This window comes from Tinamus guttatus, unplaced genomic scaffold (genome assembly GCF_059628265.1).
Source record: "Tinamus guttatus ecotype Peru unplaced genomic scaffold, ASM5962826v1 Tinamus_guttatus_pri_ptg000218l, whole genome shotgun sequence".
In the NCBI taxonomy this organism is placed as follows: domain Eukaryota; kingdom Metazoa; phylum Chordata; class Aves; order Tinamiformes; family Tinamidae; genus Tinamus; species Tinamus guttatus.
In genome coordinates, this window is record NW_028288752.1 from 1,313,349 (window position 1) to 1,327,761 (window position 14,413).

Consider the following 14,413-nt stretch of genomic DNA (forward strand, 5'->3'; position numbering starts at 1 on the left):
GTAACATATGAGTAAATGTGGATATTTGAAACAATTCCAAATTTAGGCTTCCGCTTACCATATGGATACTGCAGAACCGAAAGTGCTCCATTACTGTACTCTTCATGAGAATATTTGTCATTGCTGAGACACTTGTCAAATTCATCCGAGCCCACCAGGACTGGAGTCCTGGAAGGAGAATCTAAGCATAGAAAGGAAATTTAGTTTCTGAGTTAAGCTGTCATAAAAACTCCACACTTTCACACATATTCTATGAGAATTCCAAATGCATAATTTTAGGAAATGTAAGATTCAATTCATGAATCAAAATCCATGCAAGGAAACATCTAAAGGGTATTTTAAGATAATTATCACCTAATAAATCTCCACTCTCTCCTTGCCAAAATACTCTTTTCTGGACAAGTCCATGAACCAATCTTCACATCACTGCAAAAATTTCATCCTTTTTGCAGAAAGATTTGAATTAGAAGATGAGCAATTCATCAATAAATAAGATACTGTCAAATTCATAGTTTAAAAAAGATACTTAGATATTAAACATTCAAATAAAAAAAAAACATTAATATAGCACAGAGATTGTTTCTGTTACAGTTGGAAACATTAGACAAGGCTCATGCATAATGGGAGTCAGAAAGATGTCCTGTCTTTCCATTGCTAAGATAACAAAACTCTGCACTGCTACTTACGGATTAAGGGTTTCCATTTGATTTTGGGAAGAGGAATAATTGCATTATCATTTCTGGATTCCAGAGCCTTTGGGTTGGTTGGGAATTTTTCAGAAATTCTGACTGATGACTGCAGATAGAGCTGGCCCCTGTACATACCTAAGTAATAAACAAGAGATCACATTCGTGTTAAGATTCAGACCAGCACAGAATTGCCCAGTTATGAACGTGGTTAAACATTTCTGGCACTTCAGGTGTTTGGTTTTTAACCTCGCATTTAGTGCACAACCAACTGCCGTTGTAAGGAACAGGAAGGCTGCTAGGCACCCCTAATGCCTTACCTGCAGGACAGCAAAGGCTGGGCATGGAACCCCACTGGAAAAGGGGGTTTCTCTTAAGCACCATTTCAGAGAGCACCCACCCATGGAAGGAACAAGCATCTCATGTTTAATTCCAGGTAGAACTAATGAAAACTGTGAAAAATATATTTATTACTGTAATAGGGAAGTCAAATCATCACCATGCATTAATCAACAAAAAACTGGTTAAGATCCAGTTTCTCTCCTTGTAGAACAGTGTTCAAGAAGGATCCCCATCTCCTCTAGAGATGTCTTTCATATCTGTCACAGATCTCTTCTGTCTTTCACAGTGATCAGCGCAGCAGCTTGACCAGCAGTTGTTAGACAGCTCAGCTCAGTTCACAAGGCAATTTGTGACCCTACACTTACTTACCCAAGAAGTTCAAGGAGTAATTTTGTTATTAGTGACTCAAACTGCCTAACTGAAGAAAAGCAAAATTCATACCCTTGTAAAATTTCATTATTATAACCTTTATAACTTATTTTAATCTTTGCAGTTCATGCTAGTTTGAAGAAAGCATTTTGGAAAGTATTTGTCTGTATTCTGATTACTAGGTCTGGATGTATTCAAATAAGATGTTGCCTTTATTCTAAAAAGTGCAAGAGATCAACATGGCTTGTTTTGACTGCTGTAGAATCGAAATTTCAGAAAAGTGCCAGCAATTTTCAAGAGTTATAAAGCAACTTGGGCTTTCTATATGTAAGACTTCCTTTAATACTGGTACAGATTACTCCTCAACTGCCATTAACAGAAAAGCTGCTATTTTTAAGATTTATCTGTTTAACCACTAACAGGAAAACTGAGTGTAAAATCTGAGTGTAAAGACTCAAGAGAAAAAGGCTAAGGCAAAAAGAGTCTTAGAAAGCCAAAGCACATTTACCTCCCAGAGAGACAGCTCTATTTCAAATTGTCACAAACCACATTAAATAAAGTTAAATAAGTTTTGACAGCTGGACTCAGTAGTACAAAACCTTAGCTGAAATTTCTTCATGGGAAATTACTGTAATCCATGTAGAGATAAAAAAAAAAAAAAAGAATGTGACAGATCAGTGGGCTGGAAGGAAATATTGCTTATTGCTTACCGAGCAGCAAGACTGCCTTGGTAGGTACAAGGCTATCTTCAAAAGTTCTGAGACTTGGAAATATCTCAAAAGTACTGACACTACAAAGCAGTGAACATTCTGGTGTAAAAGATTTATAGTTTTACTATCTTTTTTGAAAAAGAAAGAAAGAAACAATCTTATTACTAACAGTTTAGTCCAAAGAAATCAGACAAATTAATTCTGCTGGAGTCAAAGCTATACCTTCTCTGCTGGTCTGTACCTTCTATGCTTGTTAAAATTTCTAAGATGGATACAAAGAAGAATGTCTTGGAATGATGGCAGCAGGGATGACCAGAGCAGGCTGGAGGGGATGAAAATACACCTCTACCCATTATAAATATTTAAGTCAAGAGTAGGTGCCCTTCTGGGACACGTGTTAATGAAATCTCAAATTCTGGTTCAAATTTAATGGTCTGCATTATATGGAGTATCAGACTGGACATGTAATTACTGTTCTTGACCTTAATCTACCAGTACAAAAAGATCTCCTTCACTAAAACCTCAGCAGAGAATGCTGATATGCACAGCATACATGTCCATATCCATATTTCCATATGCAGAGAATGCTATAATAGGTGTCTCACCCAAATAGACACTGGATTCTGTGGCCCCTCTGGCAGCTTCCACAAGATCTTCCTCATCTTCTAAAGCTTCATTGTTCGCAGTGTAACTTGTGTCATCAAACAGACTGATTGGAATCACTTTGCCATCTTTAACCAGCCATGCAGAAGCAATTGGAGTGCAAAACTGAAGAATAAAGAGATACGTTGAAAAAGTAATGATAAATGACATGCTTAAGCTCCTTGGATTAGTTTTTGTAACAAATGTAGCAGCTGAAAGATAAAAGTTCATTTTTAAAAAAAGTTACAAGCAGATGTGTGGCTTTTTTCCTTTTTTTTCACTAAGAATCATAGAATGCTTAAGGTTGGAAGTGACCTCTAGAGATCATCTAGTCCAACTTCCCTGCTCCAGCAGGTACACCTAGAGCACATAAGAAGAAAACTCAAAACAAATTTTCTGTAACGCTGTAAAGCTTCTACTTCCATAACATTTAATATTTTCTCTTTTTCAGTACCTGGTATTCCCATTCCAGATGTCCTCCTCGTTTATTAAAAGCCATAACCTTCCAGTCAGCTACGGAGACCTTTATCACTGTATCTTTCATTACAGCTTCCTGCTCCTCCACATCTGAAATTATTTTAGTTTCTTCTTTGTTCATATTTGCTTTAAAATTGCTCTCAATATATCCCGCTCTAGTTTCAATATCTGGGACATAGCGCAGTTCAAAGTGACCAACGCTGAAATTCCACCTTAAAGAGAAAAAGAAAAATTTTGTAGCAACAACTTACATTTTACAAGGGGAAACTCCCAAGCCCTCCAGCCAAAAGACTCTTAAAGTGAATTGTGTCCATTTGACCCATATTTTGCAGTAGGATTGGAAGAGGAAGCCAATTGTACCAGGAAAGGGGATGCTAATCCTCTAAGGAGGCTATTTCCAGGACACAAGCCAAACAACTTCTTGCACAACATGATGCATGAGTTGAGAAGGCAAAGTAAAGCAGCTAGTGAAGAAGAACCAATGGATTAAAGGTTAAGTTTAATATATGGGCATCGCAATTAAAAATAATGAAATATATTTGGATCTGTTTAGGTAGAATAACATTATGCATCTGATAAAAGCTGCAAATGTATGGTGTTTAGGAAGCAGCGGTCTATGCTCATTACACATTTCTCCATTGATAAAGCAGATTTTATGTGAAACAATTTTCAAGACGGGGAAAAATTATTCTTTATTTTTGCTTTAATCCCAGAGGTATATTAATACAGGATCTTTCTGACAGCTACGGCAGCGAAACCAGGACTGCTCAAAGGTGAATATGCTCTGAGAGAAAGACAACCATATCAGGAACACAGAGATGTCTTGTATGGCCAAAAGCTCCTTAACTTTTGCAAACCAGCAACTGAGGGCAGAAACTGAAAAATATTTTCAGAAGTAACGTTTAGGCACCCAAAGTTTGCTAGAAATACCTTGGCACCAATGAAGAGCCCGTTCAGTGCCCCTTAAAACATTTAAAACTCATATGATAGAATTTGTGCATATTTTATATTTTCAGTTGAACGTTATGGTTTTGTTCTTTCTCTGGATTAAAACACAGCAGATCTACTGTGCCAACAGGACAGCATCTCTTTCTGACTGCAAAGACAGGAGCATTTGGATACACAGATGTCACATGTTTGAAAAAGAGATGCACAAAGGAAAGAGCATGCACATTGCTAGGTTTTTGTGACATGCTTCTCCCTTCCCTTTGAAGGCTTCTGATCTGCTAATCTATTCAAGTTGTAACTAGGTTATCTCTGACTGACTACAGCTGCACAACCTGTTAAATCCTGCTGCAAACAGAAGAGGGAGCAGGGGGAGCAGGGAAAGACTTGTTCTTTGCTACATTGTTAGGCAATTATTGAATGTAAGTGGAGTAACCAGACTTTTGAATTTTTATTTTATGCAATATATATATTTGTTTTACTTGTGGAATGTGCATTTTTATAAAACTCTGGATGTGTTAAAAGCTTCAGCATGATAACACCAGTCGCAGCCTGAGGCAGTCACCACTGAATCACACCTTTTAAAGGACAGAAACATCATGAAAAGGACAAAGTTGCTTTAAGAATGAGACTTAAAAAATGGACCAAAAACATTTTAAAAATTAGCTTAAAATGACAGCTGAAGACATCAAGTACAAAATATTCCCATGATAGTTACCATGTGTATGTAAAGAACTTTAAAAAGCAATAGATCAGTTAGTCATAAGAAGAAAAACTGTTTCCTGATGTATAAGACCAACTGTTGGAACCATCACATCTGTGACTTCCCTTGTGCAGCTGCTGCTGGCAAACTCTTTGGAGATATCCAAGGACAAGAAAAGTCATTTTCATTTGATTTAGGGAGAGTCAGTGTGTGCAAATACAATTTTTGTCTAATCATCTATAAAACTGAAGTTTAAGGGATTTTTCATATGCATTAAAAAGCAAAAGGGCTAGAACTTAAACAACAGTCTGCCACATTCCTTCAGTTAGGAATCTCAACTGCCTTGTGCAGTTTGTAATTTAATAAGGGTTTAAAAAAAAAAAAAAAAAAAAGGTCAAGTCCTTAAAACGTTACATATTAAGGACTATTCTCTGCCTGTTTTTGAATTATTTGCACACTTACTTCTCATTGCCACTGCGCGGGCCAACAGCACGGACCGTTTTCTGGGTTCGGTGCAGGAGGAGAGTGTCCTCCTGCTCCGACTCGTCGTCGTCCCAGCGGCGGCAGCCCATGGCCGAGCAGATGTACTTCACCTAGGGGACAGGGCAGGGGACTGTTTAGAAAACTTGTGAACTTCAAGACAAACAAACTTAACAAACAGTAATGTTCAAAACTAGCAGTTTTTACACTATATTTTTGGCTCGCAAGTGATTTAGAGCTCTGCTGTTTCAAGTGCTCAACTTAAGGGGGATCCTGGAAAGTCTGGTTTAAAAGACCACGAGAGCTTTGCAGACTATAGCTTTCAAAAAGAGCCAGGAAGTCCACAACTGGAAGCCATTATTCAGTTTAGACCATTTCTGACTGTCTTTTGACTCTTCATGCTTTTCTGCTTCTAACAGAGAGGAATCTCAGCTTCCTCTTTCCCACCCTATCTCTGCGGACATAGAAAAATCCTTTCTACATGAAGCCTGGAGGATAATTCTGTTTCCATGCCACACACATCCCAGAATAACTTTATTAACTTCAAATGACGCACTACTCATTTGTATAAAATACTGCAGAGCCATCCGTCTCGGTCTTCTCTGCTGTTAAAGGAGGAGAGTGCCTTATTTAACTGTCCCAGCTGCATAGGCTTTGCAATACTCCCGATTTCGAAGATGATGTTTTGGATTAGAAAATAGAATTTAGATTATAAAGGCAATAGTATTTGGGAAAGCAAGTTGAATACAATTGTCATCAGTCTGAATTAATGTTATACTGCCAAAGGCAACAGATTGCTGAACCTCTTAACACGGCAGAGTCAGGCCCTGCTTTCTGTAAGGTGCATCACTGTTACTCAATGCACAAGCTGGGAATCAAAGCACAAACTGAAATTTCCATTTCCTGAACACGGGGGAGGTGCCCTCTACTAGAGTGAGTTAGTGTCCTCTGCTCTCGATGAGGAAATCAAAGTGATCTCAAAATCAGTTTGGGCTCCATATTCTCTCTCATGACTTATCACCACAGAAGAGATCTCTGTCAAACTGTCGCGTTGAAATGGGAAAATTGATTTTGTGAAAAACAAGCATTTGAAGTTCTCAGTTTTTAAAAAGCATTTTTAGCACCTGTTTTTGTTTTCCTCCTTGTCTTTTTTAAAATACACCAGCATTTATGATTTAATCTCTTCTTTACTACATGAAGTAACTATAATCATTTTAATATCTGACCCAAAAATGTTGTGGAAAGAGAGTCATGAAAATCTAAAACTCTGAACAGTGCAATCACTTTCTTTTCTTTTTAAGTCTTTTTTCCTTTTGTGTTTTTTGAAAGACAACTTTCAACCAATGTATTTCAGATAAAAAAATGCCTTCTAACCTAGCCAGATCGCAGTTTTCATCTAAGTTTTGGACCTCAGCAAACTGCAAAGCAGAGCTCAGTTACAGCTACATGATAGAGCCAAATTCCTCTAAGATGTTGCTGGGAAGAGGCCATTTCTTCTTCCCTCTTCACTCGCTTCACCTCACGGAGTCCCTGCCCCTTCCCCTGTGCTCGCTCTGGAGCTCGGCCCACACTTGCTGAGCTGACTAAATTTGCTAGCCCAGCACAAGCTAATCCAATAAAAAGTGAACTGTCTTCCGTTGGGTTGGCAAGATGAGTCAGCTCAGAAAGGGCAAGACAAGAGTTAGAGCTAGCGCGAGGGCTGCAGCAGGAGGGACCGCAGTGGGATACAGCTCAGTAGCAGCCTGCTTACCCCTATTCCAGCCTGCTGGATCTGCTCAATGAGTTCAGATTCTGCTCTGCTGTGCCATGCAATTTTATATTACCAGTTGTATCATGCTTCAAAACCTCAAGAGCAACCTATTTACAAGGCAGTCCTAGCAACACACAGTGGCAAGGGAACTTTTCCGGCTTTTACCTTCCCCGAATACGAGCTCAGCCCGTAGGTTGTCAAAGATTTTCCTCCAACTAAAACGACGTCCTCGCCGAATTTGTAGGATGACTCAAGAAGAGATTCAACTGTGAAAGGAACCGCTTCCATGCTCTCTCGATCTCGATCCCACTGGAAAAGGTCCCCATCCAAGGAAGGAATTATCATCTTATTTCCAAATACCTAAAAGAAATGCATTGAATTGGCTGTTAGACACCACTTAAACATCGTTTTAGCAAAACACACACACAGCACAAGTAGAAACACTGTATGACCAAATATAGGGCTCTATATGCCTATGGTTTTATTTTTTCTAGTTTTATATCTAAAAATCTTCTGTTTTAAGTTATACTGAAGAGAAAAAAAGCCTGAATATGAAAATTAAATTCCCATTTCACTATCTTAACAGTCCCTTATAAACCAATCCAGGATATGATGCTTCTTCCACTTTAAGCAAAACCATTTTAAAGATCAAGCAGCTGATAGATTAGCATTCATCCAACCTGCAGAAAACCTGATAAGGAGAATAACTGAGGTGGATAAGGGGAATAACTGAGGAGACTAAATACTCACAGGTTAAAACACAACTACGACAGGCTATTTACAATAGTTTTAAGACAGGGCGCTGCAAGCAAAGTTCTTTTTGTATTTTTTTTTCAGAGCTGATTTACTGCTAAATGCAGAATCTCCCAATCACTCAAGATCAGAGAACTGAATTCTGAAGAGCTAAGACTGTATATGAGCAATTCTGCAACTAATGACTACTCCAGAAAATGCATTATCCTTTAAAGCAGACAGAGCAATTATCATTTAAATCAGAGCTCATCTTTCATTTTTGCCTTTTTAGACAGCTAAGTCTAGCTTCTCCTCCCCACAATTTCTTATGTTGGAGAATACAATTCCTTTAAAACTCATCAGGCTTTTTCTTAAGCACCCAACAGGTTAAGGTATCTTCTCCAGGACCTGGAACTCCATCCATTACACTGAGATACTCAAGGAGATCCTGGCTCGGAAGTATGAGTCATTGCCAATGAGTACTAAGGGACTTATTAAGAAACTCATTATCTGCATGATAGACCATAACTAATACTGTGGAGCCACAGCGCCTGTGCTTTTCAGGATTAACATAGAAGATTATAATGCTTTTTCAGAACCTCTGTCTATTTGGGTAGTACCCTGCAGCATAGTCACATTAGGTTCAGATACCTTACACTTTGTCATTTAAAGATGGCTTCTGGTATATGCGTGTTAGTCACTCCAAACAAAATATTCCTGCATAGACTCCAAGCCACTGGCATCTATTACAAAAAGATCCAAAAGGTTTCTGGTTCTTATTTCAGGAATTAGTGAGAGGACCTGAAACCGCATCTTCTGCATGACTGAAATTCTCTCTACCAGGAGAGTTTTTATTCCTGTAACTGGGTCACAGAAGAACATACGGCACTAAGCAGAGTTGGGATTCATATAAATAGGGAGGGAAAGATCTTGTAGATCTGTGCATATCACGATTAATACCTGATAGAGCTTGCTCAAAGAGAACATTTAGGGGGCATTACCTCAGAGGTGACTGCACCTAGATCCCTCAGGATCCAACACCAATGCTCTGCAGCAGAGAAAAGTCTCACGGTGATTGACAATTAAATAAAACATCCTCGCAGGAACACAGTGGGTAATTGAAGAAGTGATAAAAATAGACCCCTGAGTAGATGCAAAGTACCTCACAAAGCAAAATGAGGTAAGTTTTTCCCCGCCCAGATATTCACCTTGTGGTAAGAAGGGCAGGATCAGGTACGAGTGAGCTGTGATGCACAAGGAATGCTGCTTTATGGCCCAGCTGGGGTGGGAAGATACACATACACACACATTTACAGAGAGTAAACAATAACAAAAGCAGAAGTTTGTATGGGGAGAAATATTAGAAATCACCCTATGATCAATAGGAAAAAAAAAAAAAAACAACCAGTAGGGCTAACAGCTTCTTGTATTACAGAGCAGCTTGTGAAGCTTAGAAGCCGAAACTTCCTGATTTTGGAAAATGCTTTCTTGAAAGCAAAAGACTCCGATGCCAATACCGGCCCTAACCAAGTTTGACTACTTTGTTAAAATGTTTGCTTTACACAGAACAGTAATGTCATTGCGATCTTTTTTTTTGCAATACACTTTCATAAATGCAGAGTAATTTTGATGAAAACTTTTAGCCTGTGCAGCCATGACATTACGTGAATAAATCCTCTGTCAGGCCTTTTATCTGCAAGGTCCGAATGCCTGCAAGTGATTCAGGACCAATCTACAGCCATACAAGATATTCTGCGGAGTAAGAAACGAACAGACAAGGTTCTTTATATAATCAGCTTTGCAAAGAAACAATAGCTAAACTGATAGCTGTACTACTGATTCGGCATACAGAGATCAAGCCGGGTAAATCCTGTTTTGCCATCAATATATCACATGGAAATCCATTAGCCACAGCTGTTTGCAGATGATGCAAAGAAAACAAGGGAAAGGTAGGAAGCACTGATATCGGAGGGGCCGAGATGGGCATTTTTGAGCAAAAAGGAACATTTGTTCTTCATGAACGAATGAGACAGTATCCTTGGGGTCTCTTCATAAGGAAGACAGCCTTACAGGGCACTCTGTGCCAGCTCACTGCTACCAGTCAGCAGGGAACAGGTTCTGCAGCAGTGGTGGGGGAGTGGGCAGAGCAGGGAGGAATGACGTAGCTCTGACAGACAGGGCTTGGACTAGGGCAGCTCCAAGGAAGAGCTGGAGGGATCCTAGTGGTTTGAATGTAGCTCAGAAGCCCAAGGTCAAGCAGGGTCAGAAGCTTTCAGAACACAGGAGAAGCACTACTAGGAATGGAGACATTAGGAAACAAAAAGAAATGCAAGGACAATTGGGAATACAGAGACCCAAACCTTAAGACAGAAAACCAAAGGCATGTACCAAGAAGGCATTCCCAACCAAATGGGCTCAAAAATGTTATAGTCACTTAATATGTGCTCTAAATGTCAATGCAAACCCAAAGTCAGCCCATGGGTAGGGTCCCCTGCTTCCTCCACACCAAAGGGAGGGAAGAAGAGGCTATGGCTACCTGCCTTCCCATGCAACAGGACACAGCTTCTCTCTTCCGTCCCAGTAACCACTTATCTCCTTTGATATAATCCACACACACACAAGTTCTGCATTTTCACTTTCCTCCATCACTTGCCTGTGACAACTTATGCATTAGTTAGCAGGGAACTTCAATCTGCTCACATGGCTGGGATCTGGGGTCACAGGTCCTCACAACCTGACCGCCAGACCAGCCACATTCTCCACCTTTTGCTGAACGTTTAATTATGTCCTTGCCTCAGCTTCACAGACATGTCAAGTCCTAGTAGGAGTTCAGGCCAACTTCAAGTGGCACCCTGAAGAATTTCTACTAGGTCATTAGGCAGTTAAATTCATGTGACCATGGTCACATCAGACACATGGTAGTGGTACTCGCTATGATCAGGTTCAGGTGGTTGGATACACTTCCCAAAACCACAACTGCAAGGGCTCTGCCTCGGCACGCTCCAAGGGCTGACGTCCTTGCCATCAATTTACAGAGACTAGAGTGGTCAGCAGGCAACCAGAGGTTGCATCTACTGCTGAGCACGGCAGCACCACGGTGGTTAACTCAGAGCTGCAGGGATAGTGACACACACGACACCATGTTCCCTCATCCTGAAGTTCTCCAGGGTCCCATCAGTGATTCCTGGGAAATTTTTCACTGTTAAACAAGAGAGACAAAACATTGGTCATCTCCGGGAACACCACACCCAAATTCCCAACATGCAGGTTTGCTTAGCAACATGCACTTGTATATTCCCAAGATATGAGTCAAATCAGGTCATGCTTTGCATGAATTCGAAAAAATTCTGACAGCAAGGCAGTAAACTGATCATCTGTTAAGATCTCAACCCCTACAAATTGCAGATGAAAGCCAGGGCAGCTCTGCTTGGTTCTGCTCATCACCTGCCTGTGCTCCTGATCGTAAGAGGAGCCTAAGGGAGCAGAATATCCCATATGACCCAGGAAGGAAAAGCTGAGAAAAGATACAGCTGCTGCCTGTGAACCCACTGGAGGGGTGAGCAGTGGCAGGGGAAAGAGCGATCAGACCAAGGGCCAGTGCTGGTGCGAGAACAGATGAGGTTGAATGACCGTGAACAAGCATGAGTGAGGCATTTCAGTTACCGACCATCACACACGTGGCATTCTACAAGAGCCTCCAGCTGGAATAGCAGGATAAAAAACAAAACAAAAACATCTTCTTGCAAGAGGATTTTACCTATAGCTGGATGATACACCCTGACCAGGGACTGCACTTGATTACCCCAAAGGTCCTCTAGTACTAAAAAGGCTTTATCTCAAAACCGGGGCAGCTGTGTAAATTTGCAGGTAAACACACGTGTCCAACAACAGGCACTGGCAGGCACAAGCCCTGACATTATTTTTCCAGGTTTTAGACACAGAGGCTGCAGCAATCCAGCAAATAATATTAATTCCTATTAGAGCTCCTGTTCTCTGTTCTCTAGGATATCTAGAGGCAGCCAAGGGACTTTCCTTGAAAGTAGAAGGAAGCCGCATCGGCATGCGGCTCAGGTAGAGGAATGACATCAGCCCGTATCTCCAAGGCATTACCTCATCCTCGCCCAGCAGTGAGTCACCCGGCAGTCAGCTGCAAATCTCCTGGCACGGCAAATGTAGGTTACCGCGCCGCGCTCGCACGTTCCTCTGATCCGTCAATGTAAATAGCTATTTGTTCAGCTCCGCCGGGCGGCAATATGGCACATAATTGTTAAGTGGCTTGTCTTTCAGAAGTAACACTTGGAAAAAAAAATAAAAAAATAAAAAGCGCAGCAAAAAGCAGGCAGCAGCCCGCCCTGCGCCGAGGAGGGAGCCGCGGCCTCCATTGGCTCCGCGCAGCCCTATCGGCGGCGGCAGCCGCGCAGTCGCCAGGCCGACGGGTGAGGTAATGCCCGGGCTCCGGAGCGAGGAGGCGGCGCGCGCGGCCGCGAATGCGCCGTCTAGACGCTCTGCTGGAAAGGAGGGCACCCCACGAGAGATCCCACGGCGGGCTGGAAGCGGCTGGTTTGTTTTAGGGGGAAAATGGGACGTGTAAACAGAGGGAAAAACAAGCTCACGCGCTCGAGCTTTCATGTGCTCTTTAGCGGCGAGAGTAATATCCGTTTCCCGTAACTAAAGATCGTTAGCACATGAAGCAAAAATCAAGCGTGCTCACGTGCAGATGGAGCTGAGACAAATTCGGTGCCAAAACAGTCGCTATCGGCTGTGGTGGACTTTCCACTAAGTCCAAGGAAATAACTAAACCGGGGTAAAATATTCCCCTCGGAGCAGAAGTCTTAGGTCTCTTACCTGTTTCTGATACTTAAGCTTGTGGATTTCAAATCTGACTCATGTGATGAACTCTCACTTGCCTGAGATGCTCATTCTGGTCATTACTGATAAGCAGATAACCCACAGTACTTGTTCCACATGTGTCAGGTTTGCCTAGGACCCATTTATCAACTGCTCTTTCTGATAGACTCTCGGGAGGCACCTGCACAGAGCCACTGGCTCAGGACTCTCCTCTAACAGGAGAGGTTATTCTTCCTCTTCAGTTTAAGCATGGCTGACTCCTCTGTTTTCCCTTCACCTAGGTGCAGAAATTGAAGCATAGGATACATGGATGACAATGTAGCTTTGTTAACTTAGGCAAATCCTATTTAAGCAGAAATACACTGGGATGCAGGGAAACAGTTCAAGGATGTGTTTTGTTTTTTTTCCTTCCCATCAATTCCTTGCTAGGTCTACAGCACTGACACTTCTTTAAGGAGAGTACAAAGAACCAGACACCAGTACTATATTAAAGAAAGCCCATAGAGTTAAGTTATTCCACTGCCTGAAGCTCATGCAAAAACCAATATCCTTCATGGGACACAGTCCTGTTTAACCAGCCAAGGGAGACAAAACGTGACAAAGGGCAGCCCATGATTCACATCAATCCCAGGTACAATAACCTTCTGAGATATTCTCAAGGGCAATGAGGAAACCAAAACAGGAAACACCTAGAGATAGTTGTTTTGTCTAGAACTTCATTTCTGCAAATACCAATACGCTTCGTTCAGCACCGTAACTGTTTTCAAAATACGTAAATGTGCCTGTTGCCAACTACATCCTGCTCCTCATCAGTGTGGCGACACTACCTTCAGCGCCAAAACCACAAGAAAGGTTGTGCTTAAACTTCTGATGATTCAGTGTTTTGCCACAGCAGTTTATCAGGACAGGATCATGCAGTCCTCCTCCTCTGATGAGGTAAAGGACAGCTGATGCCGGGCTGGCACATTGGAGAAGCCGAAGGAATGGGTATTATTGGAGCAGGTGTAGAACACAGTGAAGAGCTTTGCATGGGGGTAGTGAGGGTACATGCCTCTAAAAGCTATAGCATTTTCTACCCGCAAGCTGTGCAGCTTACCTAGAGTTGAGGGCTCGAGAGATGTGTCAAGTCAGCAAATCTGGCCCCATTTCTGCCAGTGGCTGTGGTAGGAGCTGTTTGATGTTAGCATCTACTTAGTAAGGCTGTTTGTCTCCATCCAATACCTTCCATACTCTACTACCCGATAGTTTCTACTTCATTCTTCCTCTGTTAGGGAAGAATGGACCAAGCCAAGCTTTGGTGGGCAAATATTTCATGTATACCAAGCACATACTGCAGAGCATTGAAGGGAAACTGCACCCTAGCCTTGTGCCTGGGTGAGTACAGGGATTTGAGAAGTTCTTTAGTCCCAAACTCTTCAAACACTCCCCCACTTTCCTCCAAAAAAACCCCAATATATTTTATGTATATATATATATATGTGCATGCATATATACACACATTGCTTTTGGAAATGTCACTTGCAATGTCTTGCCCAGAACTTTATTAAATGACTACAGCCGATATCACTGTCATGAGTCTATGCTTCAAACCTGACCAAGCAGAAACTGTCCTGACAACAGAGACACAAAAAGCAGCAGCAGCAGCACTGTAGCTGCAGAATATACTCTCACTACCAGCGTCAAGGGCGCAGTATCATGGCTGACTTGAGTTTGTCATTAAAAGGAGCAG

General features: G+C 41.6%; 1 protein-coding gene across 1 annotated transcript in view; it reads right to left on the reverse strand.

Moving 5' to 3' along the window:
* The window catches only part of EIF2AK3 (eukaryotic translation initiation factor 2 alpha kinase 3), a 42,502-nt gene that overhangs the window by 14,031 nt on the left and 14,058 nt on the right, over positions 1-14,413 (reverse strand). The window contains exons 3-8 of the mRNA XM_088524964.1: positions 7,270-7,464; positions 5,337-5,467; positions 3,204-3,438; positions 2,713-2,875; positions 687-824; positions 59-181 (exon numbers count right to left, since the gene is read on the reverse strand). Coding sequence (XP_088381090.1) covers positions 59-181; positions 687-824; positions 2,713-2,875; positions 3,204-3,438; positions 5,337-5,467; positions 7,270-7,464 — 985 coding nt within the window. The remainder of the gene's footprint in view (positions 1-58; positions 182-686; positions 825-2,712; positions 2,876-3,203; positions 3,439-5,336; positions 5,468-7,269; positions 7,465-14,413) is intronic.